We start from the raw sequence: 27,217 nt of genomic DNA, 5'->3' as shown, positions 1-27,217 counted from the left end.
TTTTTTCGAGTTTTTCATGTATAACTAGAGAAAAATCATGAAATATATGTATCCAATGGCAATATTTTTCATTGCTTTATCGTATAGACTATTGAAAATAATCAAAATGGGGATATTTAACCTTATTCAGGGGTGGCGCGTTTTAACCCCTATGGGCGTGCTACCCCCACTTCCCCTATTATCTATCCTGTACAATGTTAGACGACATTTTCTACCGAAGATAGATTTTTCTCGAGATACAGGAAAATTATCCAACTTCGGAAGTAGTGCACTGGATTCACATAAAGATGTACCAAACAACGCATCATTTACTTTTACAGATACAACTTCGGAAGAAAGTTCGGTTCGGAATTCCCTATTTCCGAATTCTAATTTGGTGCTAGGCTGACAATAATATGGACCGGAATTGGCAAAAGGTAATGTCTATTAGGAACAAAGTTTATGGATTCCTATTGATGCTTTCATTTCTGAATGATTTTGGGTAATATTATCGGATGAGAGGAAGTGGACTCTCGATGGTCCCGACGGATTTCATGGATATTGGAGGGATCTTCGGAAGGAACCGTAATATTTTTCAAAGCGTAACTTTGTCGGTGGAAGTTTAATGTTCGGGGGTGCATCGAAATGTCTTGACGTACAGTTCACAACAAGTCAGATGAATAGCCAAGAGTATATTAACGTTCTTCAGCGCATGCCTGTCCCGTTTTTAGAAGAAACCAAAAAGTCCAAAAAAGTTAACATTTCAGCAAGATAATGCGAGCATTCATGTTAGCCGTGAGACCATGATATGGTTTTCTAGCAATAAAATTAATGTTAAGGACTGGCTCGCATGTTCCCCCGACCTTAACCCAATAGAAAATCTTAGGGGGAATATGGTCCGACGTGTTTACTAAGATAATCGTTATTTTGAGATAGCTAAAGAGCTCAAAGCGGCCATCATGGAAACTTTAACCTAATGAATTGTTACAGAACTTAATCAGAAGCATGAAAAATCGCATTTAAGAGGTTATTAAAAAAATGGGAAGCAGATGGACAAAAGAAACTTGTTTTGAAATGTGAAATTGTTATTTTTGTTAGTGGTGTTATAGGTATTCATCCAGTTTAGATATTTTTTTTATTTCCGCTTATACACAAGAAATAGTCTCAAACGAGTGTGACAAATAGAACAAGAAAAAGAATAAAATGCATTTTCAGGTCAAATTTTTTTTACAGTTCCGGTTTATCTATGAAACACAAAAGAATAATACATCCAACGCTAGAAGAATTATTTTGGAATGCGTTAACCACTAAACTGTTTGCATACTAATATCGTTATTTGAACTTCTCACTTTTCCATGTCTTTAGAGGATTCAATGTTGCCATTAGACTAAGCAATTAAAACAATTCATTCTTTATCTTATCACTCAGCCTAACCTTCCTCACGTTCTCCACAACATAACGCCGTTGTTGTTTTCTAGCCAACCTAAAACCGTGGAAGCAAACCACCCACATTCGATGCGGTGGGCACCTCGAAAGCTTCCCACATCCGTCCACGGAAGAAGCGTTGGCGTGAATTGCTATGCAGCAACCCCTCACGACCAAACACCCGTTCAAAGCACACAACTTGGCGGTTAAGACGTCAACTATGGCAGATCAGAGCAGCGCAGCGGCGCCGGTGCCCTCGTTTTCTGCGATGATCATTACTAGGTTCAGCAGATCATTACCGCGACACATCTCGTGACCATGCCAAAACGTTTGTTTGATCGTACGTTCAGTATCGCGCTGTCCATACAATTACCTGCTCTCATTTGATTTAGATCACAACAAACCGCACACCGTGCCGCCGCGCCGTCACGCGATCTCACAGCACAGGATGGAGGATTAGAAGGCGGAGTGCCTTTATCGTTCTCGACCGGTTCAGTGCACTGCAGCGCGATCGCGATCACGATCATGTATCCGATACGTACCTATGTGATGCAATAAACAAATCAGCAGAGCGGTGTGATTGAATGATCACACCACCATTTGTTAGTCATTTAGTTCGCAAACAGACAGACAGGCCGGCAGTGGTGATTAACTGCAGTTAGCAGCCAGTAGCGCGCATGTAATCATAACACAACGTCGTCGTTTGAAGACTTCTTAGTCGACATAAACAAAGCCGGCTTCCCGGTGATGATTTAATGGTGCAAAATTAGGTTAGCCATAAATCGTACTTTCTTCTTTGGCAGGGGGATAAGTGGGAGCGTGCCGCTAAAAGAGGTAATAAAACGCAGCTTAGCAGAAAAGCAATGAAATTTGAACCTCGGTGTCAATTGGACTGATTAAATTTAGAGTGAAATGAGGGTTAATATTTGATGGTCCGCTAGATAATTTTTGTCAAAATATATAATAATATACGTTGAAGAAGTTATTCATTCATAATCTTCTTCATATTTATATACAAATAGAAAAAAAATGAGTCAAATCAAAAGCAAAATCGAATGGAAAATCATTCATTTATGGATTTATTTCAATGTTTTCTGAACATGAATAAGAACAATGAGACTCTATTGCACAAAGAATTAGAGTCTGAAAAAGTCTACAGCCAGGTGACCTCCTAAGTCTGTATCAAAATATGCTAACTGGTTTAAATAATAGAGAAATAAAGAGAAGGAATGGCACTTACATGTCCATTACGTACAAATGACTAATCCATCGTTTACGTAACGATTACGGTAATGGCTCCATGAACTCTGGAACGAGTCAACTATTTCACACCCGCCTAGCGGCGGTCATAGCGCACAGCTGCTGAAACTCGCAATCAGATGTGTTCGTTCCAGAGAAAGGAAATTCAACAAAAACATTCTTCAAGTGCAACCAATAAGAAACTCAAACATTGCTCGAGAAAACGCTATACAAATATAGCACCATATCCGTCAGAGCGGTGGTAACGGGCGACGGACGACGGTGGCATACGTGTACAGAATGGAAAGTTCAAATTCCGTAGCTCCACAAGGCGGCTTCTGTTTGGAATCTATAGTGCACCAGCCGTATAGTAGCCAGCTCAGCGGTCCCGTCCGTCGTCTATTCCACTCCGCGAAAAGGGCGCGTAATGGGCGTGTGTACATTTTAGAACTTTTAAATAATTATACACCGCGATCTTTTTTCAAGCGCTTAAGTTTTTGCACTTTTCGATGGAAGATTTTAGGAAATGCGGGTAATTCAAATGTTGTTATACAAAAAATAGAAATAATGAAGTAGCAAAGTACTATATTTTAAGTAATCACACAAATAAAGTATGTTTTGATGGAAATTATGTCGAGAAGTAAGTTTTTTTTGTTTTCGTAGAACCTTCCGCGTAAGGAAGTTTTGAGTGTACTCATTCTGCACCAGCACAGACCACAGCAGCTGTCTTTACGGGGCCATGGTTCACGGCGAAGGAAATTCTTCATTGCCGATTCACTCATTTGAAGCATTTATACCGTACAATGGTGACATTTTACACCATCACATAGCAAAAACCTCGGCAAAAACAGTGTACTGAATTCCATCAGATTGTGTAGTAAAAGTAGGTGATAAAATCTGACCAGAAGCCTTCTTTCAAGAGGCTCAAAAGGCTCCTTTCAAGAGGCTCAGAAGGATCCTTTCAAGAGGCTCAGAAGCCTCTTTTTAAGTGGCTCGAAAGCTGCCTTTCAAGAGGTTCGGAAGCCTCTCTTCAAGAAGATCAGAAAGCTCCTTCCAAAAGGCTCGAAAGGCTCCTTTCAAGAGGCTCGGAAGTCTCTTTTTAAGAGGCTCGGAAGTCTCTTTTTAAGAGGCTCGTAAGCTGCCCTTCAAGAGGCTTGAATTTATTCTTTCTAGACGCTCAGAAGCCTTTTTAAGTGGTTCGAAAGCCGCCTTTCAAGAGGAGCGAAAGCCGCCTTTCAAGAGGCTCGGAAGCCTCTTTTCAAGAGGCGTGGAAGGCTCGGGAGATTTTCTTCAAGGGGCTCGGAAGCTGCCCTTCAAGAGGCTTGAATTTCTTCTTTCTAGAGGCTCAGAAGAAGCTCGGAAGCTTTTTTTAAGAGGCACGGAAGCCTCCAATAGTCATAAGTCCTGTAGGAAGCTTGATGTATAAAAGTAATAATGAAAATTTCAGCCAACTTAGGCTCAGAGAAATCTCGCAGATAATAATCGCGGAAGTGCCTAATGAACACTGAGCTGCGATACAGCAACTCTGAAATGGGTATACCCCTCACAGCCCCCCCCTAGTCAACCAGAGTTCGCTAATTCGACGACTCGTTAATCACGATCTCGCTAATTCAGAATTTTTTAGCGGATTGAAACACATTTTAACACATTATGCTGTCAGTTTTCGAATTTGTGCTGTGAGTTCTATTGGGCTCATCAAATCCATACATTTGTCGGATTAACGAGAGAAATCAAGATAGTTCGGCCATAAATTTGTATACTGTACATGAAATTCCTATAGAACTTATTCAAGATTTCAAAGAGAAGATTTCCTCATAGGAGATATTCCCCATAGTTGTCAAAGAGATGAATTATCTAGAAGAAATTCCTCGTAAGTTCTGCAAGAGGGGTTCCCCAGAACTCGTGCGGGAGTAACTGCCTTGGACTGTTTGATGTTCATTTCCCCAAAATTTCTGAATAAGTATTCCGGAGATTTTTTTTGAGAAAGAATTCGTAAAGGAGGAATTTCCTAGTATTTCTGAAAGAGATAGCCTCCGTAAATCCAAAAGCAAGAATAATCTTAAATTCTTGTAGAGCGACTGCCCAGAATTCAAGAAAACAGAATTACCTACTTAATATGCACGGGGAGTTTTTTCTGATCATTCGAGACCCAGGTATTGGGAGGGGTTCTTTAAAACTTTCGGTGGAAAAAGTGAGTCCTCAGAACTCCTGGAGAAACAATTCCCCAGAATTCCTAGAGATGGAAAAATCCTGAAAGCTTAAAAAATCAGTTTCTCAAAATGCATGAAGCAGGAATAATCTAGAATTCATGAGAAAGAATTTTCAATTCTCCAGAATCCTTGGAGGAAGACATATCCATAAATTTTGAAGGCGTCTATCCTCAGAACTCCTGGAAAGGAATTTCTCGTAGTAACTAGAGAAGGAATAACTTTGTATTCTTGTAATATTAGTTTCCCAGAGTTCCTGGACAAGGATTTTCGCAGATTTCCCAAGGTAGAATTTTTTTCAGAATTAAAAAAGAAAGGTTTCCACTCAATTCTTGATGAAGCAATTTTCTAGAATATCTGGAGTGGGGAGAGTCTCCATAATTCTAAGAACTTAGGTTTATTGGAGAATGAGTTTTCCAGAAAGGTTTCCAGAAAATGGTACCAAAAGGATTTCATGAGTTGGCTCCAATTATGTTAAAAGGATTTCGCTAATTTGTTTTAGCTCGCCCGTGTGTGAAAAATTTCATAATTTTATTATTGTGGAAGGGGGTGGGGGTTCTGAACTGCGTTTGATTAACCAACTAAGATTCAAGTTTCTGCCATTCTTCCATTCATTGCATATTCTTTGCAGCGGCACATTTGAATTTACTCAAATGTGTAAGGTTTTGAACGGATTTTTACTTCCAACAAATCAGGTGAAACCACCCCCAGGATAAAATTATTTCAACGGCGTGGCCCAGGATTCGCCGGCGGCGCGTTAAAAAAATTGCAGTGGCATCTGTCCAAAATGTTATCGGCGGTAGCGCATAAAAATTATTCTGGTAGCGCACAGTTTTATTCTGGTGGCATTCAGAACTTCGGTTTTGAAGCTGCTGTACAGGATTACTACAAAAATGAACTTTTGATAGAAGGCCTGGATACCCATACATAGTGTTATATACCGATCGACTTAGCTCGACGAACCGAGGTGATGTCTGTATGTGTGTATGTATATATGTGTGTGTATGTGTACAAATTTTGGAGACACACTTTTTGGAACTCGGGTGATGCTACGATTTACACACAACACAGCATTCGACGGGGAATGCGGTCCCATTGTTTGCTATTGAAAATTGGCCCGAACATTGCATTTCGCAATTAATGAAAAATCATCGTTTTTCCCAAGGGTCCCAAAAAAAAATTCAAAATCGAGAATGGTGACAATGCATAGTAATTAATGCAAAAACATGCAAAATGATAGAAAAAATCCGATTTGTTCACTAAAGTGCTTTTTTGACCTTTCTTTTGTTATTTTTTCAATACGTTTTACGATGCTCGAGAAAGGCATGACACCGCTAGGTGGATTAATCTGAGTTAAAAAATGTATGGGAAATTCCTGAATATTTTTTTTTATTCTTTCCAGGAATTCTTCTGGCATTCCCTTAGAGAATCGAAGGAAAAATTTATGGATTTTTTGCGTATATTGTTCAAGTTAATTCCTCCAATATTCCGAATGCTCCCTCGAAAATATCTTCAATAAATCATCCGAAAGTTTTCTACTATTTCTAACTAAACTATTTCTTTTTCTACTTCTATGGAAACTTCTACGAACATTCTTCAGAAAGTTTTCTAAGATTTTTTTTTTCAAGAATTCCATAGCTTCCAATCGCTGCTTAAATTCTATTCTACGTGAATTTATTCTTACGTTGCTCCCATTGTTGGAGAGGTTATTTGGCAATCCATTTTCTCGAAAATTTCTGCAAAAAATTCTGCGAAAATTCCTCTGGTTTTTTATCTAATATTTCTCAGAGAAAATCTGCTCAAATTCATCTGGAAGTTCCTTCGGAAGTTACATCGAGAACTCAAACGGAAAGACCTCTAGAATTTCTTTGGTAAAATCTGTTGGAAAATCCTCCGGAAGTTTCAGACGGAATATATTTATTCTGAAAACCACGGAAAATTCCTCTGTATATTTTAGGAAAAATTCTTCCAGAAGTTTCTTCGAAAAGTCCTTACGACGGATTTACGGGATTGTTACGGAAATTCCTCCGGTAATTTTTGTAAAAGTTCCTTCCTTAAACATTAAAATTCTCCGGGAAGTTCCTTTGGTTAGTTTTACGAAAAAAAACGGGAATTTTTGAGGAATAAGTTTAATAATGCCTTGGAAAGTTCTATGCCAATTCCTACCGTTATTCCTCCAGGAATTCCTTCGGAAATTTCTACGAGACTCCTGCTGATAGTACTTAGAGAATTCATATTCCTCCGAGAATACTTGAATACTGAAAGAATTCAAGCAGGAGTATCCAAAGGGATTTCCGCAGGAATTCCCAGAGATGTTAGCTAGAGAATAACTGCAGAGATATTAGAAACAGCGCCGTAGCGTGCGGTTGGCCAGGTTGCTCCCTGCCAAGGGCAATAGCCCTTAGGGGGGTGGGTGGTTAGGCACCGAAATAAAGAATTACGTTATGAGTATAATTTAACAGAATAATTTCATTAGTTACAGGGCCAAGTCAACTAATAACAAACCGAATATAAAGTCCAGAGATCTATGGTGAGAATATTGTGAGTAATCTAGAGCAAACAAAGAAAATTTCTTTGATCCCAAATAAACACGTCGAATGGTTTGGATTTAGTATTGATAGCTATTTCGGTTTCTCTGAGACTTCCAGAACTGGTAACGAGAAGCCAAGAAAAAGTCTAAAAATCTAATTTTTTTTTTTTTTGATGATGACGATTTATTTGAAAACTTGTACATCAGATTATTTCCATTTTTGGACACTATTATTGTCACAGTTCCAGTTTCTCTAACGAATTATACCCGAGCAGGAGGAATTAACTGAGCTCATTCTGTTATTGATATCATACTCTGTTATGGACATAAGAGGAGCATAAGAGGTAAAAAACCAAATGAGTAATACCAAAAATTTATATGCACAATACTTCGGGCAAACATACTCTGTTATTACGATACCAAACGCATCACAAATCATCATTCGTTTGGTATTGAAATACCTACCCAAGTAACACGGTTTGTTGAATGAGTGTAAGAAATACATCTATGGAGCATATAGTTTGTTACGTTTTGGTATAAAAAACTGTCTTCATTACTTTCACATGACCCAAACAGCGCAAAAATTATCGATATTTTCAACATCTTTCAGTTGCAACCTTGTTTTTGATTGCACATTCACCAGACTAAACTTAAGTACTAATAATGTTTTCAATAACCGACTCTCAATGTGGTTCCACAGACAAACAGACATAACACTCGTTAAAATATCATCGTTCATTAATTTACTGTTCAATTTAAATAATCATTAGTTGATCAATCGATCACTCGTGGCGCCCACATCGGTTTTGCTCGGGTTTGATGTTTGCTCACTACCGCCATCTGGTTCGTGATTTGCCCATCTTAATGAAAATAACAGATGTTGTTGGTGTTTCTTCCAGCCCCCTGAAACGGCTGTCATCTGCATACAAAATGATTGAAGCCGAAAACTTGGTGCTAAACTTGGTGCTAGCTGTCAAGCTGTGACTTTAAGCAGGGACCACAGTGACGCATGCGACAATATCGCTCGAGGACAGATTTAATTCGGATAAAAAATAAATAAACAGCATTTTTATTTTATTTTAAGCTGTTGTTAAAAGAAAAAGCGCACCATCATTTCAGATACACATGTTTCGCTATAGCGCAAAAGTTATCAGCACTGGTTTTTGTTACAATAACAAATACCAAAATAATAATAATAACAAATTTGTCAAGTCTGCCTAATACCCATGTCGATAGTTTGATATATGTCTGAAGGAATTTGACAAATATTTGGCATTGTGTTAAAGAGTGGGCCATTAATTCTTAATGCATCTTTCTGTTTGAAAATCAAATTTTTGCAAGTAGAAAAAATAAGACTGTAAACCAATTAACTGATTGATCAGCAGCGATTTATTTTTCCTCTAAATTTTAGAACACTATTCTCGTTGGAATCTGAAGCAAAATAAAACAAAAACGCTGGTATCTCCAGCAGTGTTCTGTTCATGTTTGAATTTTGTTTAAATAAATAAAATAATTATTTATCTTGCTGCTCAGAAATGCCACGTAATTTCAAAGTGCATTAATCCGTAAGCGTAATTGCAAAGTGCATTGATTCAAGTTCCGAACGTTCAATCGCAATTTTTTTTTTTAAATGAATCTCGTGATTCAATCTGCAGAACAAACAAAGTTATGCAACAGTTTTGAGCTTTTGAATCTGAAATTAAATTAATCTAGGGCAGCTGCTGGGAGAATGCATGTTTCACATTTGCGACATGGGCAGTATAGTTAGGTTTCTCGTCAGCTAAAAGAACTTTTTCCGGTGCATGATCATTCGCAGCTCGATAGTTATTATTTTTAATCTCCTGACTTTTACGCTAAGTACATTATGCTTTAAAAAATAATATTCTGTCAACACACAAATGGTCCAGTTTAAAGCAAAATTTTATCCACAATGCGAAATCCACTTCCAGTTGGATCAGATCAAATGCAAAGAAAAAAGGTTTCAATAGTGTTTCATAAAACACCTGTCGATGACACGTGCAATGATTAAGAAGAATAATTTATCTTAGTTTCAATGTCCACATTATAGTGAGCTCAAGTGTGTAGCCAAAGAGTTTATGCGTCAAGATCAAATAGATGAATTGATTTCGTCAACAGGGACGGGCAGCAGGGACTATGTCCAAGGGCTTGACGATCCCTCCCCAGGCCATCTGCGAGTTGTGGGGCTTGCCTAGGATGTGGTGGGGTTTGACAGTGGGCCCTGTTAAACCTCTATAAAAAGCTGCATGTATCCGCAAGTAGGCCCCACCAAAGCGACCGTGTGCCGCTCAAAGCGCACAAGCCCAAGTCCTGGTGTTAGGTGGGACGCTAAACAGCCCTGACATGACGGCCCTCCGACGAGACAGGAGGTTTGCGCAGGCCCAATAAGCCGCCTAGAAAACCAATCATTACGAACAATATAAGAGATAATGCGACTCGATATAATCGGCAAAGACCTAGGCGACGAATACAGGATCACGATTGGAAGCTTGGAACATGGAATTGCAAGTCGCTAGGTTTCGCAGGTTGCGACAGGATGATCTACGATGAATTACATCCCCGCAACTTCGACGTCGTGGCGCTGCAGGAGATTTGCTGGACAGGACAGAAAGTGTGGAAAAGCGGGCATCGAGCGGCTACCTTCTACCAAAGCTGTGGCACCACCAACGAGCTGGGAACCGGCTTCATAGTGCTGGGTAAGATGCGCCAACGCGTGATTGGGTGGCAGCCAATCAACGCAAGGATGTGCAAGCTGAGGATTAAAGGCAGTTTCTTCAACTATAGCATCATCAACGTGCACTGCCCACACGAAGGGAGACCCGACGACGAGAAAGAAGCGTTCTACGCACAGCTGGAGCAGACATACGATGGATGCCCACTGCGGGACGTTAAAATCGTCATCGGTGACATGAACGCACAGGTAGGAAGGGAGGAAATGTATAGACCGGTCATCGGACCGGATAGTCTGCACACCGTATCGAATGACAACGGCCAACGTTGCATAAACTTCGCAGCCTCCCGCGGAATGGTAGTCCGAAGCACCTTCTTTCCCCGCAAAAATATCCACAAGGCCACATGGAAATCACCTAACCAAGAAACGGAAAACCAAATCGACCACGTTCTAATCGACGGTAAATTCTTCTCCGACATCACGAACGTCCGCACTTACCGCAGTGCGAATATTAAATCCGACCACTACCTCGTTGCAGTATGCCTGCGCTCAAAACTCTCGACGGTGTACAACACGCGTCGAAGTCGGACGCCGCGGCTTAATATCGGGCGCTTACAGGACGGTAGACTAGCCCAATACTACGCGTAACAGCTGGAAGTGGCACTCCTAACAGAAGAGCAGCTAGACGCAGCGTCTCTTGAAGTTGGCTGGAGAGATATTCGATCCGCCATTGGAAGAACCGCAACCATTGCACAGTGCCCCCGGATCAGATAAACGACTGGTATGACGGCGAATGTGAGCAGTTAGTGGAAGAGAAGAATGCAGTATAGGCAAGATTGCTGCAACACTGCACGAGGGCATACGAAGCACGATATAAACAGGCGCGGAACAGACAAAACTCGATTTTCCGGAGGAAAAAGCGCCAGCAGGAAGATCGAGACCGTGAAGAAACGGAGCAACTGTACCGCGCTAATAACACACGAAAGTTCTATGAGAAGTTAAACCGTTCACGTAAGGGCCACGTGCCACAGCCTGATATGTGTAAGGACATAAACGGGAACCTTCTTACGAACGAGCGTGAGGTGATCCAAAGGTGGCGGCAGCACTACGAAGAACACCTGAATGGCGATGTGGCAGACGAAGATGGCGGTATGGTGATGGACCTGGGAGAACGCGCGCAGGACATAATTTTCCCGGCTCCGGATCTCCAGGAAATCCAGGAGGAGATTGGCCGGCTGAAGAACAACAAAGCCCCTGGGGTTGACCAACTACCAGGAGAGCTATTTAGACACGGTGGTGAGGCACTGGCTAGAGCGCTGCACTGGGTCATTACCAAGATTTGGGAGGAGGAAGTTTTGCCGCAGGAGTGGATGGAAGGTGTCGTGTGTCCCATCTACAAAAAGGGCGATAAGCTGGATTGTAGCAACTACCGCGCAATCACATTGCTGAACGCCGCCTACAAGGTACTCTCCCAAATTTTATGCCGCCGACTAGCACCAACTGCAAGGGAGTTCGTGGGGCAGTACCAGGCGGGTTTTATGGGCAAACGCTCCACCACGGACCAGGTGTTCGCCATTCGCCAAGTACTGCAGAAATGCCGCGAATACAACGTGCCCACACATCATCTATTCATCGACTTCAAAGCCGCATATGATACAATCGATCGGGACCAGCTATGGCAGCTAATGCACGAACACGGTTTTCCGGATAAACTAATACGGTTGATCAAGGCGACGATGGATCGGGTGATGTGCGTAGTTCGAGTTTCAGGGGCATTCTCGAGTCCCTTCGAAACCCGCAGAGGGTTACGGCAAGGTGATGGTCTTTCGTGTTTGCTATTCAACATCGCTTTGGAAGGGGTAATACGAAGAGCAGGGATTAACACGAGTGGTACAATTTTCAATAAGACCGTCCAGCTATTTGGCTTCCCCGACGACATAGATATTATGGCACGTAACTTTGAGAAGATGGAGGAAGCCTACATCAGACTGAAAAGGGAAGCTAAGCGGATCGGACTAGTCATCAACACGTCGAAGACGAAGTACGTGATAGGAAGAGGTTCAAGAGAAGACAATGTGAGCCACCCACCGCGAGTTTGCATCGGTGGTGACGAAATCGAGGTGGTAGAAGAATTTGTGTACTTGGGCTCACTGGTGACTGCCGAAAATGACACCAGCAGAGAAATTCGGAGACGCATAGTGGCTGGAAATCGTACGTACTTTGGACTCCGCAAGACGCTCCGATCGAATAGAGTTCACCGCCGTACCAAACTGGCAATCTACAAAACGCTCATTAGACCGGTAGTCCTCTACGGACACGAGACCTGGACGATGCTCGAGGAGGACCAACGCACACTTGGAGTTTTCGAAAGGAAAGTTCTGCGTACCATCTATGGTTGGGTGCAGATGACGGACGGTACGTGGAGGAGGCGAATGAACCAGGAGTTGCATGAGCTGCTGGGAGAACCATCCATCGTTCACACTGCGAAAATCGGACGACTGCGGTGGGCCGGGCACGTAGCCAGAATGTCGGACATTAACCCGGTGAAAATGGTTCTCGACAATGATCCGACGGGCACAAGAAGGCGAGGTGCGCAGCGAGCAAGGTTGATCGATCAGGATGACTTTCGGACCTTCCGTAGACTGCGTGGTTGACGACGTGTAGCCATGGGCCGAGCCGAATGGAGAAAACTCTTATATACCGCACAGGCCACTTCGGCCTTAGTCTGAATAAATAATAATAATAATTTGTTAAGGTAGTCTAAGACACCACACTGACACCACGTTCCTAGTTTAAAAAAAACTTCTACTCAGTGAATCCAGCAGTCAATTCTCTACGAATGGCATTGTTTATCAATAAATGCCTAGCTAGCTAAATATAAGCGTGGCTACGATTTATCGTCACAGGGAACGCATCAGAAAAGTATTGCCGAAAAGAAGAGAACTCACATCATTATCACTGAAGAAAAAGGCCTCTGCCTGACTGCACTAACATTCAAGGCTCCAAGACACGATGTTCGCTGGATCACATGCACATGCGTAAAATCAGTTCGTCATAGTTCGTAACGCGGCACCCAACAAAAATAGTCAACATGTGATACCACCACGACAGGATATATCTTTGGTTGCCATCTCAGTGCTAATGGCGTAAGGCCACCCATCGCATCAAAATCACATATCCGAGGGGAAGAAATATTATTGACTAATTATTAAAAGGATAAAACTTCTTCTGACAGATCCATTATGAACATGAATTTTTCTTGATCCGAAATTCGATAGCGATTTCGCTTATCGGCCGATCCACTTCAGAGTTGGATGTTCATGTCCCAATCATCTGAAATTTGTATATGATTTGTCATGATTTTCAATTCCCCCGTCTTCGTTATGTTCTACGCCAGTTTCCATCAATTGGGTGCAAGAAATAGCCGTTATAAACAGTATGAGCTGGATCATAAATAAAAAACGTTCATCAATTTCAATGATTTTCCAGTACGTTCTAAACGTTTTTATATATTTCATACAAAGAATCAGTAATGCCCTCGAGTCTGCAAAGTTCCTTACATATTTTGCCATATTTTTCAAATGGAAAAAAATCACTAAATTTAAAAAAACGCCAAATGTTGTTATTTGAAACATCTTTAATCCACTTTTTAATCTTACCTTTTTATGTGAGATACAAAATACTATTACACATGTTTTTCCATAGTAAGAGAGGGACGCCCAAATAAGATTTCTCCAAAAGCGCCGCGAGTACACACCACGGCTCTGTAGAAGTAATTTCTGCCGCCATTTCTTGATAATTAATCTACGGAAAATTTCCATGAGAACTCTTGAATAAATGTACGCAGGAATTCCGGGGGACGTTTTCGTCGGAATTCCTGGAAAGATGTTCACAGGAATATCCGAAGGAATTTCCGCATTAATTTCTGGAGCAATTTTCTCTGGAATTTCCACAAAAATGTAAGCAAGAGTTGCGGAAGAACTGCCACGGGTATTCTCGGAGTTGCTAATCCAGGAGGAATTTCCGCAGGAATTCCCAAAGGAAAGTGTCCAAACGTATTACTATCGGAATTCGTTTAGTTTTTTTTTGCAAAAAAATCAAAGTGAATTTCCTGTGGAAATCCCAAATAATGGCGAAACAATAAAAAAAAATTCTGCAATGGTAGAGACAAATGATTAAAGAATAGAATTCGAGAGTATTCGCTAAATCGGAATTTTAATAATAATATAAAACATCCTCATGCATTATTCAGATATCCTAGTATTTTGGTGTTTATCATGTACCCAAAATGCGTGTTGCAAAAGAGCATTCGTTGATTATCTATCAAATTAACCCACTTCAACGGTATGAACGATTCCGTAGCAAACGAACAGAAGTAGTAAGTCATAGGAATGAGTAACGCATCGCCCGCTACTGTTCTAGGGAGAAGGCGGAGGTTGTTCTTTCTTCTCGAGTGGGAAAAGCAATAAATCTTGTTTGAATTCTATTAATTGCAAGTGCAGAGCACGTTCATTGCTCCGTTGAGCTTTAGTGGAAAGTAGCATTACTACGCTACACCGTCTTGTGCATGATGATTGCAGTTGTGGGTTTTTCTCATAAATGATTCTTGGCACACGCATAGTGGCATTGTACAGTTGAGCATGTTTTTTAGAAATCGGTCGGAAGCGTCTCAATCAATGCACTTGGTGTTCAGAGCAGTCAGTGAACTTTTGAGAATAAATTGATTGACTGGTTCGATGAAGAATCTTTCAATTAGGCACAAATTCATTTGCTTTATGAATTCATTAAGAATTTCACATCGATTGATTACTTTCATCACATATGATCGAATTCATTGGATTTCAGTATCAAATATCGGGTTTTGTTCCTAGCATTCAAACCCTATATGAGTATAATATTATTAGGAAATTAATTTCGTTGCCGTTTATGCTACTCTTACGGGCAACAATTTCCAGGAAATTCCATCGGTTTTATTGTCACCAATCATAAACAGACTACCATCTAAATTCTAAACCATCACATACCTGCTTAGATTTCCGGTCACGTCCGATGCCGTTGGTTTCCGTTTGGGCCGCTAAGTCCCGTCGATTCCCACTGCTAAGCTGGGACAACTTCTGGATGGTGGACTGTTTACTAACATTGCCGCTGTAGCTAACGGAAGGCGCACCACCAGTGGCATTAGTTTTGGCAGCCGAGCCGTTAGAATCGCCACTGTCGGTTTTTGTTGTCGAACGTGCCACCGCCGTACCGCCGTTTACGGTGGTGCCATCTTTGGCAGTGACACGGTTGGACTTTTCCGGCGAGGGACTGCTACCGCCGTGCATCATGCGGTTCAGTCGGCCAAGTAGGCCAATTGAGTCCCGTTTGGGTTTTGGCGTCGATTCACCGGTAGGTGTCCCAATTCCGATACTGGACAGATTAATTTTGATATTTCTGAGCGGGGAATGGCTTCGGGGACGAATTTTGCGCTGTTCGTTTGGCTTTCTGGGCACCGGACTAGGCGAGGTGCCGTTGGTGGAAGTTTTGGATCGAAGTCGGTTGAGGTTCATGTTTTCGACGCGCTCGCGTAACGAAACGCGACCTCCGATAGCGAAGCTGGGTTTCTCTTTGGGTGTTTCAGGCTGATCGTCTTCAGTGACGGGAATGGATGGTTTGGCGGAGGGTTTTGGCTTCGATGCGTCCTGATCGGACTTTTGGGCGGGTGCGTTGAGATCGATGTTGCGGTACCAGGTTTTGGTGCGTTCTTTTCGCGGGCTAAGTGATCGATCTCGCAGGTTAACATTGGAATCGTCCACTTTGAAGAGGGTTTCGTTGATGTACGGTAAGCTGAGAGGACCGTCCTCATCTTCGTTAGGATCTTCTTCGTATCGGGATGGGTTGTGAGGGTTTCGCTCACCGACCAGCGGTGAAGGAACGTAGAAAGTTGGCTTCGTAGGGGTGGTCTGCGCGGGCATTTGGAACACTTCCTGAACGGAAAGTGCTCGTCTTTTGCGGAGACCTGCATGAATTCGATTGAACTTACTTCTAAGCAGTTGTTGCACCTCATTTATGGAAGACTTTTGACCGGGCAGACGCATAGACGCCGACTTGAAAGTTTTCAGACTAGGCAGTTTGATCTCTTTGGCAATTTTTATTCCACTCTCACTTTCACTAGCACCGATGGAGTTTTTCTTCTTAGCACTGGACACTTCATCGTAATACTGGAGTTTTTCGTGTCGAAAAAGTCGAGCAGGGGAAACTTGGGTGTGGTCAACCATGTTTTCATATTTGTGCACGTTGTACTCCCAATCGATACTATGGGCACTGCGCCGCTGGTTGGGTGTCACTCTGATCCTATGGGCGTACGTTTGATGAGCTCCGAGCCGCCACAGTTTCACATCTCTTTCGTGGATTTGCCAGTACTCTTCCGCAGCATAGATCGGAGGAGGCCCAATCGTGGAGGAAGATGTGGACGTCGAGCTGGAGCTGGAATGTCTCAGCTCCCAGTTCGGATCGTGAAGATGTGCAAAGTGCGCTTGATCCGCTAGATGGCGCTCGTGGTCATGTTGATGGTGATGGTGGTGATGATGATGATGATGTCGATTGTGACCGTGGTGGTGGTGATGATGATGGGGCTGCTGTTGCTGTTGAACTTGAACCGGAACTGGACCGGCCGCTATGATCTGGTAGTGGGCCGGATGCTCGGCCAGAATAAAGTTGGTGTCTGAATCGAGTGACGCTGGACCTGAGACTGTTTTAAACGATGCACAGCGACGACGCAGCTTGTTCCACTTCTGCGAGATGCCCGTTACATCTGTAAATGGGATCGGAGACAGAGATGAAAGAGAATTATTATTGAAATTAATTGAAATCATTGCTCGCCTAAAGCCACGAACGATCAAATAAGACACCATCAACCGAGCAAATGCAATATGCAGAAGGCCGACTAAAAAGGGGAAATGATGGCGGGCAGAAACAAAGGGTAAGCGATATGGAGAGGACATACTGAAATAAAAAAATAATTTTAAAAAAGTAAAGATATGAAAACAAATAATGTTTACGATTTGTTTCTACTGATTATAATATAATATCACGGTAGGTGAGCAAAGGACGTCATCTTTTATTTGTGCCTTGGTGTATTATCTTTTTTATGAATCCTGTCATCCTTGGAATCCTCGACAATGCACCAACCTTGAAATTATAAAAAGTATTAAAAAAAATGAGGTTTGAAACGCAATTAGATTTTACAGAATTTTCAGTATACCGCACACCCGCACATAATACCGTGAATAACTGACTTTATTCGTTCCAAGTGGCCCGTAGCGCACACGGCGGGTGCGGTGCGGTCGAGCTGACGAAAGAACGTGGGAGAGATCTTTCCCTATTCGGAATCTACTACGTGCAGCACATGAGCGCGAGACGTTTGCTTTTCGTCAACCTGATCTGGATGTGGTCGTCATCATGGATGTAAATCCCTTAACTGACAAACCATTGAGAGGTTTTTTTTTGCGCAGCCATACAATACCGTAATGTGTGCATCGTCGTGATACAAGTGTCATGTGAGCCCCCAAGCGGCAGAACATTAGCATTCAACTGAAGTCACTCACTCAGCAGTAAGTCGTAAGTCAGCAGTTGCGGCAAATTCAATTTGATGCACTTTATTAGACGAATGTGATGAATTGCTATTCGCCCTGTGGGGAAAGATTAGCGAGCGTACGTCGGTGAGTGGGAGCATAGACCCATAATACAAAAATAGCAAGTGCATATGATTTAGTAGAAGGAAGCATCGTGTGGGTGAGTCAATTGAATGACAATGGAATTGTGCAACATTCAATTTGGCGCATACTTGCACAATTTAAGAAAAAGGTGTGGCAATCAGTAGCATTTAAGGGCTTCAGGTCCATAAACTCAAGTTTGTAGTTGATATTGCGTAAATGAATAATCAATGGAACCAGCATTAATGAGTTGAAGGGTATAAATATTCGATGCTTTTTATACCTTGCATCCCTAGGCTGGCTCATCTCTAGTCCAACATAAATTGGTATTGCAAGCATAGAATTTTGTCAAATATTGGAACTCTCCCGCGAAGAAAAGCAAAATACCTAGAATCGTAAAAAAATCGTAACAACCTCAGTGATTTATAACAATGATTGATAAAATTCCGTTATAATTATCTTGTACGACATTTTTTCCTAACAAAAAAGCTTAAAATATTCTAGAATATTCAATTCAAATCCTGGAAAGAATTCATATTGAAACCTGAGAAGGTTCTATTTAAATCCTTTAAAGGATTAGCTTGAAAAGATTCTCATTTGAATCCTGGAGAGGAATCTCAATCGAATCCTGGAAAGGATTATCATTCGAGTTCTGGAAAGGATTATCATTCGAGTCCTGGAAAGCGATTCTCTTCGAATCCTGGAAAGGATTCTCTTCGAATCCTGGAAAGGAATTTCTTCAAATCCTGGAAAGGAATTTCTTCGAATCCTGGAAAGAATTCTCTAAAATCCTGAAAAGAAATCTCCTCGAATACTGAAAAGGATTCTCTTCGAATCCTGGAAAGGATTCTCTTCGAATCCTGAAAAGGATTCTCTTCGAATCTTGGAAAGGATTCTCTTCGAATCCTGAAAAGGATTCTCTTCGAATCCTGAAAAGGATTCTCTTCGAATCCTGGAAAGGACTCTCTTCGAATCCTGGAAAGGATTCTCTTCGGATCCTGGAAAGGATTCTCTTCGAATCCTGGAAAGGATTCTCTTCGAATCCTGGAAAGGATTCTCTTCGAATCCTGGAAAGGATTCTCTTCGAATCCTGGAAAGGATTCTCTTCGAATCCTGGAAAGGATTCTCTTCGAATCCTGGAAAGGATTCTCTTCGAATCCTGGAAAGGATTCTCTTCGAATCCTGGAAAGGATTCTCTTCGAATCTTAGAAAGGATTCTCTTCGAATCCTGGAAAGGATTCTCTTCGAATCCTGGAAAGGATTCTCTTCGAATCCTGGAAAGGACTCTCTTCGAATCCTGGAAAGGATTCTCTTCGAATCCTGGAAAGGATTCTCTTCGAATCCTGGAAAGGATTCTCTTCGAATCCTGGAAAGGATTCTCTTCGAATCCTGGAAAGGATTCTCTTTCCGAATCCTGGAAAGGATTCTTCGAATCCTGGAAAGGATTCTCTTCCGAATCCTGGAAAGGATTCTCTTCGAATCCTGGAAAGGATTCTCTTCGAATCCTGGAAAGGATTCTCTTCCGAATCCTGGAAAGGATTCTCTTCGAATCCTGAAAAGGGTTCTCTTCGAATCCCGGAAAGGATTCTCTTCGAATCCTGGAAAGGATTCTCTTCGAATCCTGAAAAGGATTCTCTTCGAATCCTGAAAAGGATTCTCTTCCGAATCCTGGAAAGGATTCTCTTCGAATCCTGGAAAGGATTCTTCGAATCCTGGAAAGGATTCTCTTCGAATCCTGGAAAGTTCTCTTCCGAATCCTGGAAAGGATGGTGCTCTTCGAATCCTGGAAAGGATTCTCTTCGAATCCTGGAAAGGATTCTTCGAATCCTGGAAAGGATTCTCTTCGAATCCTGGAAAGGATTCTCTTCCGAATCCTGGAAAGGATTCTCTTCGAATCCTGGAAAGGATTCTCTTCGAATCCTGGAAAGGATTCTCTTCGAATCCTGGAAAGGATTCTCTTCGAATCCTGGAAAGGATTCTCTTCGAATCCTGGAAAGGATTCTCTTCGAATCCTGGAAAGGATTCTCTTCGAATCCTGGAAAGGATTCTCTTCGAATCCTGGAAAGGATTCTCTTCGAATCCTGGAAAGGATTCTCTTCGAATCCTGGAAAGGATTCTCTTCCGAATCCTGGAAAGGATTCTCTTCGAATCCTGGAAGGGATTCTCCCCGAATCCCGGAAGGGATTCTCTTCGAATCCCGGAAGGGATTCTCTTCGAATCCCGGAAGGGATTCTCTTCGAATCCCGGAAGGGATTCTCTTCGAATCCCGGAAGGGATTCTCTTCGAATCCTGGAAGGAACTCTCTTCGAATCCCGGAAGGGATTCTCTTCGAATCCCGGAAGGGATTCTCTTCGAATCCTGGAAAGGATTCTCTTCGAATCCTGGAAAGGATTCTCTTCGAATCCTGGAAAGGATTCTCTTCGAATCCTGGAAAGGATTCTCTTCGAATCCTGGAAAGGATTCTCTTCGAATCCTGGAAAGGATTCTCTTCGAATCCTGGAAAGGATTCTCTTCGAATCCTGGAAAGTTCTCTGAATCCTGGAAAGGATTCTGTTCGAATCCTGAAAAGGATTCTGTACGAATCCTGAAAAGGATTCTCTTCGAATCCTGGAAAGGATTCTCTTTCAATCCTGGAAAAGATTCTGTTCGAATCCTGAAAAGGATTCTGTTCGAATCCTGGAAACGATTCTCTTCGAATCCTGGAAAGGATTCTCTTCGAATCCTGGAAAGGATTCTGTTCGAATCCTGGAAAGGATTCTGTTTGAAACCTGGAAAGGATTCTCTTCGAACCCTGGAAAGGATTCTTTTCGAATCCTGGAGCGCTTTCTCTTCGGATCCTGGAAAGGATTCCCTTGGAATCCTGGAAAGGATTCTCTTCGAATCCTGGAAAGGATTCTATTCGAATCCTGGAAAGGATTCTTTTCGAATCCTGGAAAGGATTCTCTTCGAATCCTGGAAAGGATTCTCTTCGAATCCTGGAAAGGATTCTCTTCGAATCCTGGAAAGGATTTACTTCGAATCCGGGAGTGGATTCTTCTCGAATCCTGGAAAGGATTTTCATCGACTTCTGGAAAGGATTCTCTTCGAATCCTGGAAAGGATTCTCTTCGAATCCTGGAAAGGATTCTCTTCGAATCCTGGAAAGGATTCTCTTCGAATCCTGGAAAGGATTCTCTTCGAATCCTGGAAAGGATTCTCTTCGAATCCTGGAAAGGATTCTCTTCGAATCCTGGAAAGGATTCTCTTCGAATCCTGGAAAGGATGCTGTTCGAATCCTGGAAAGGATTCTCTTCGAATCCTGGAAAGGATTCTCTTCGAATCCTGGAAAGGATTCTCTTCGAATCCTGGAAAGGATTCTCTTCGAATCCTGGAAAGGATTCTCTTCGAATCCTGGAAAGGATTCTCTTCGCATCCTGGAAAGGATTCTATTCGATTCCTGGAAAGGATTCTCTTCGCATCCTGGAAAGTTCTCTTCGAATCCTGGAAAGGATTCTCTTCGAGATCCTGGAAAGGATTCTCTTCGAATCCTGGAGAGGATCCTCTTCGAATCCTGGAAAGGATTCTCTTCGAATCCTGGAAAGGATTCTCTTCGAATCCTGGAAAGAATTCTCTTCCGAATCCTGGAAAGGATTCTCTTCGAATCCTGGAAAGGATTCTCTTCGAATCCTGGAAAGGATTCTCTTCGAATCCTGGAAAGGATTCTCTTCGAATCCTGGAAAGGATTCTCTTCGAATCCTGGAAAGGATTCTCTTCGAATCCTGGAAAGGATTCTCTTCGAATCCTGGAAAGGATTCTCTTCGAATCCTGGAAAGGATTCTCTTCGAATCCTGGAAAGGATTCTCTTCGAATCCTGGAAAGGATTCTCTTCGAATCCTGGAAAGGATTCTCTTCGAATCCTGGAAAGGATTCTCTTCGAATCCTGGAAAGGATTCTCTTCGAATCCTGGAAAGGATTCTCTTCGAATCCTGGAAAGGATTCTCTTCGAATCCTGGAAAGGATTCTCTTCGAATCCTGGAAAGGATTCTCTTCGAATCCTGGAAAGGATTCTCTTCGAATCCTGGAAAGGATTCTCTTCGAATCCTGGAAAGGATTCTCTTCGAATCCTGGAAGGATTCTCTTCGAATCCTGGAAAGGATTCTCTTCGAATCCTGGAAAGGATTCTCTTCGAATCCTGGAAAGGATTCTCTTCGAATCCTGGAAAGGATTCTCTTCGAATCCTGGAAAGGATTCTCTTCGAATCCTGGAAAGGATTCTCTTCGAATCCTGGAAAGGATTCTCTTCGAATCCTGGAAAGGATTCTCTTCGAATCCTGGAAAGGATTCTCTTCGAATCCTGGAAAGGATCTCTTCGAATCCTGGAAAGTTCTCTTCGAATCCTGGAAAGGATTCTCTTTCCGAATCCTGGAAAGGATTTTCTTCGAATCCCGGAAGGGATTCTCTTCGAATCCCGGAAGGGATTCTCATCGAATCCTGGAATGGACTCTCATCGATACCTGGTAAGGATTCTTCGAATCACGGAAGGGATTCTCTTCGAATCCCGGAAGGGATTCTCTTCGAATCCTGGAAGGAACTCTCTTCGAATCCCGGAAGGGATTCTCTTCGAATCCCGGAAGGGATTCTCTTCGAATCCCGGAAGGGATTCTCTTCGAATCCCGGAAGGGATTCTCTTCGAATCCCGGAAGGGATTCTCTTCGAATCCCGGAAGGGATTCTCTTCGAATCCCGGAAGGGATTCTCCTTCGCATCCTGGAAAGGATTCTCTTCGAATCCTGGAAAGGATTCTCTTCGAATCCTGGAAAGGATTCTCTTCGAATCCTGGAAAGGATTCTCTTCGAATCCTGGAAAGGATTCTCTTCGAATCCTGGAAAGGATTCTCTTCGAATCCTGGAAAGGATTCTCTTCGAATGCTGGAAAGTTCTCTTCGAATCCTGGAAAGGATTCTCTTCGAATCCTGGAAAGGATTCTCTTCGAATCCTGGAAAGGATTCTCTTCGAATCCTGGAAAGGATTCTCTTCGAATCCTGGAAAGGATTCTCTTCGAATCCTGGAAAGGATTCTCTTCGAACCCTGGAAAGGATTCTCTTCGAATCCTGGAAAGGATTCTCTTCGAATCCTGGAAAGGATTCTCTTCGAATCCTGGAAAGGATTCTCTTCGAATCCTGGAAAGGATTCTCTTCGAGGATTCTTGTTCGAATCCTGAAAAGGATTCTGTTCGAATCCTGAAAAGGGATTCTGTTCGAATCCTGAAAAGGATTCTGTTCGAATCCTGAAAAGGATTCTGTTCGAATCCTGAAAAGGATTCTGTTCGAATCCTGAAAAGGATTCTGTTCGAATCCTGAAAAGGATTCTGTTCGAATCCTGAAAAGGATTCTGTTCGAATCCTGAAAAGGATTCTGTTCGAATCCTGAAAAGGATTCTGTTCGAATCCTGAAAAGGATTCTGTTCGAATCCTGAAAAGGATTCTGTTCGAATCCTAAAAAGGATTCTGTACGAATCCTGAAAAGGATTCTGTTCGAATCCTGAAAAGGATTCTGTTCGAATCCTGAAAAGGATTCTGTTCGAATCCTGAAAAGGATTCTGTTCGAATCCTGAAAAGGATTCTGTTCGAATCCTGAAAAGGATTCTGTTCGAATCCTGAAAAGGATTCTGTTCGAATCCTGAAAAGGATTCTGTTCGAATCCTGAAAAGGATTTTGTTTGAATCCTGAAACGTATTCTGTTCGAATCCTGAAAAGGATTCTGTTGGAATCCTGAAAAGGATTCTGTTCGAATCCTGAAAAGGATTCTGTTCGAATCCTGAAAAGGATTCTGTTCGAATCCTGAAAAGGATTCTGTTCGAATCCTGAAAAGGATTCAGTTCGAATCCTCAAAAGGATTTAGTTCGAATCCTGAAAAGGATTCTGTTCGAATCCTGAAAAGGATTCTGTTCGAATCCTGAAAAGGATTCTGTTCGAATCCTGAAAAGGATTCTGTTCGAATCCTGAAAAGGATTCTGTTCGAATCCTGAAAATGATTCTGTTCAAATCCTGAAAAGGATTCTGTTCGAATCCTGAAAAGGATTCTGTTCGAATCCTGAAAAGGATTCTGTTCGAATCCTGAAAAGGATTCTGTTCGAATCCTGAAAAGGATTCTGTTCGAATCCTGAAAAGGATTCTGTTCGAATCACGAAAAGGATTCTGTTCGAATCCTGAAAAGGATACTTTTCGAATCCTGAAAAGGATTCTGTTCGAATCCTGAAAAAGATTCTGTTCGAATCCTGAAAAAGATTCTGTTCGAATCCTGAAAAGGATTCTGTTCGAATCCTGAAAAGGATTCTGTTCGAATCCTGAAAAGGATTCTGTTCGAATCCTGAAAAGGATTCTGTTCGAATCCAAAAAAGGATTCTGTTCGAATCCTGAAAAGGATTCTGTCCGAATCCTGAAAAGGATTCTGTCCGAATCCTGAAAAGGATTCTCTTCGAATCCTGAAAAGGATTCTCTTCTTGTTTATTGTTTATTGTTTTTTGTTTATTGTTTATTGTTTATTGTTTATTGTTTATTGTTTATTGTTTATTGTTTATTGTTTATTGTTTATTGTTTATTGTTTATTGTTTATTGTTTATTGTTTATTGTTTATTGTTTATTGTTTATTGTTTATTGTTTATTGTTTATTGTTTATTGTTTATTGTTTATTGTTTATTGTTTATTGTTTATTGTTTATTGTTTATTGTTTATTGTTTATTGTTTATTGTTTATTGTTTATTGTTTATTGTTTATTGTTTATTGTTTATTGTTTATTGTTTATTGTTTATTGTTTATTGTTTATTGTTTATTGTTTATTGTTTATTGTTTATTGTTTATTTATTGTTTATTGTTTATTGTTTATTGTTTATTGTTTATTGTTTATTGTTTATTGTTTATTGTTTATTGTTTATTGTTTATTGTTTATTGTTTATTGTTTATTGTTTATTGTTTATTGTTTATTGTTTATTGTTTATTGTTTATTGTTTATTGTTTATTGTTTATTGTTTATTGTTTATTGTTTATTGTTTATTGTTTATTGTTTATTGTTTATTGTTTATTGTTTATTGTTTATTGTTTATTGTTTATTGTTTATTGTTTATTGTTTATTGTTTATTGTTTATTGTTTATTGTTTATTGTTTATTGTTTATTGTTTATTGTTTTTTGTTTATTGTTTATTGTTTATTGTTTATTGTTTATTGTTTATTGTTTATTGTTTATTGTTTATTGTTTATTGTTTATTGTTTATTGTTTATTGTTTATTGTTTATTGTTTATTGTTTACTGTTTATTGTTTATTGTTTATTGTTTATTGTTTATTGTTTATTGTTTATTGTTTATTGTTTACGAGCTAAAATATCTGATCTTGCCCATACATTTGTGTGTGACGTGTTAAATTTTTCGTACCCGAAATACTCTCGTTATTCAATCTGGGCCACAATATAACATTATCCAATCCTTCAAAGGACATCCGATTGAGTTCGTATTTCATGACAAAAAATTCAAATGCTGTAAGACAACGAACCTCTCGATCTACAGAATTAAAACAGAACCAGCAGCAGTAGGGCCAAGTTCAATGATTCACCCCATCAACCAACTATAATGACTCAATTACCCACATTCTCGGTTTCCACTCTCCACGCTACTAAAAATAGGTGCTGATGATGGGAAATAAAACCTCAATTCAAGTATCTATCACCATTCATCTCGCTAGCTGTTGACTTTGTTGATATAAGAGCAAGTGAACGAGCCACAGTGGCCGTTGCGTGGAGTGCAATCCGGACACTAACCAACCAGCGCAAATGAATGCAAATAGTCACTTTATGCAAAACTGATTGGTAATAAATTGGCGGCAATTGATATCGATTCGATTCATGTCTACTGTAATACGATCTTCGGCAGAGGGATCGAATTGTTCTTCGTCTGCAATTCATTGGCATCGTCTTTCAAGTTCGATTCACTCGAAGCAGGTTGGGAATTGACATTTTAAATTGAACTACGCCCGCCCCACATTTGAAGCATTAGCTTCGACAGATTTTAGATGCATTGGATGATGCATATTATTACGCAACATCCACCCTTGCAAATGTTGTGCACAAATCATGTGGGTAGTGAACGGAACCGAATTGATGAGGGTTTGAACTATGGGGTTGGTTGCAAAATAGAGGCTTTACTGAACGAAAAAGTAGACATCGTGTCTGCTGGTTGAATCGGCAATGAGAATATTTGAAAGCTCAATGAAAAAGAGGTGTGGGAAATATTAGTTCAAAATTATAAAGACAGTTTTTTTTTGGCAAATAATGTTCAACCTTAGAGCTTGAAGCAGTTGAATAAAAATTCAACGAATCTTTAACTAAAATATTGCATTCAGTCATCTGTGCAAATAGTTTCCATCCAATAAAAAAGCAACTCTGTTCACCCCAGTGACGGCGATCAACAATTTAATATCCGCTCTTTCTCTCCGTTGACCGTGGCTTCACCGAAGCACCTATTAGGACCAGCATTTCTTCGCAAACGTATTGTCTCAATAAATTACTCCGGCGCGGTGTGCACTTCGTTTCGCTTCGCCGCTTCGCGGTTACGGCGAAGCTGATTGCATTGCATTGCGTTTGTGTTACTGGGTCAGTACGACAGTCGGACGACCGTTCACCGGACCCATCAGCCCCCATTTCCGATTGTTTTGATATACCTCTGAACTGTATCGCTACGCTGATGATCATGATGATGATGATGGCAAATATCCGCGGTTTTACACCGCGGAAACTGTTCACTTTAACAGAAGCGCGGCGAAATAATGACCACATCTGACAAGATTATAAAAAGCCAAACGAGAAAAATATGAAACAAAAAGCTAAAATAACGACATCCTATAGAGTGGATTCCCCTTCGGCCCGGTTGCGCTCGTAGCATTGAGCGTTATCGTGACACCTGCTGCTGCTACAGTATTAAATTTTCATTCATTGCGATCTTAATTCACGAAACGGTTGACCAAAAAGTTTCATTGTCATTGTCACGAACTCACGACAGTCAGTCAGCAGGTCATGCGTTTCTCCATTATTGGATCTAACTGTGTCAGCTGGTTTACTCATCGAATTCCGGATAGAAGTGGTATGAATGTTGCGAATAAAAACAATGGAAATTATCGTTCCGGTTTTGGTCTGGTTAAATTTTGGTGCATGTGCGACATTATTGGCGCGCAAATCGTTATGAGTACCTTACAGTTATTTATCGTAGTTATCGCAGGTGAATAGAATTGTAGTTCTTTGGGAACCTTTCAGACAGGTAGTCTGAAAGAAACGAAGTCAATTCGTTCTCATCGACACTCCGACCAAGCCTCTTTTTGTATGGTACGAGTGATGTCAAGTTCATTGTTAAAGCAGCACCACAGTGCGGAGGTTCTCAATTCCGAATCGTATTTAGTTTTACATCTACAATGACTTACTGATAGGTGCGGCCCCTG

General features: G+C 41.2%; 1 protein-coding gene across 8 annotated transcripts in view; it reads right to left on the bottom strand.

The window, feature by feature from the left end:
* The window catches only part of LOC134225797 (uncharacterized), a 220,776-nt gene that overhangs the window by 31,961 nt on the left and 161,598 nt on the right, over positions 1-27,217 (bottom strand). For 7 of the 8 annotated variants that reach the window (XM_062706148.1, XM_062706150.1, XM_062706149.1 and 4 more), the window contains one exon: positions 15,094-16,862. In XM_062706148.1, the coding sequence (XP_062562132.1) occupies positions 15,094-16,862 (1,769 nt within the window). Of the gene's footprint in view, positions 1-15,093; positions 16,963-27,217 lie in introns of those variants that run through there. The other variant, XM_062706147.1, reaches the window with a different exon arrangement.

Source organism: Armigeres subalbatus, chromosome 3 (genome assembly GCF_024139115.2).
Source record: "Armigeres subalbatus isolate Guangzhou_Male chromosome 3, GZ_Asu_2, whole genome shotgun sequence".
In the NCBI taxonomy this organism is placed as follows: Eukaryota; Metazoa; Arthropoda; class Insecta; order Diptera; family Culicidae; genus Armigeres; species Armigeres subalbatus.
The sequence above is the reverse complement of the archived record's forward strand: the minus strand, read 5'-3'. Positions and strand labels throughout refer to the sequence as shown.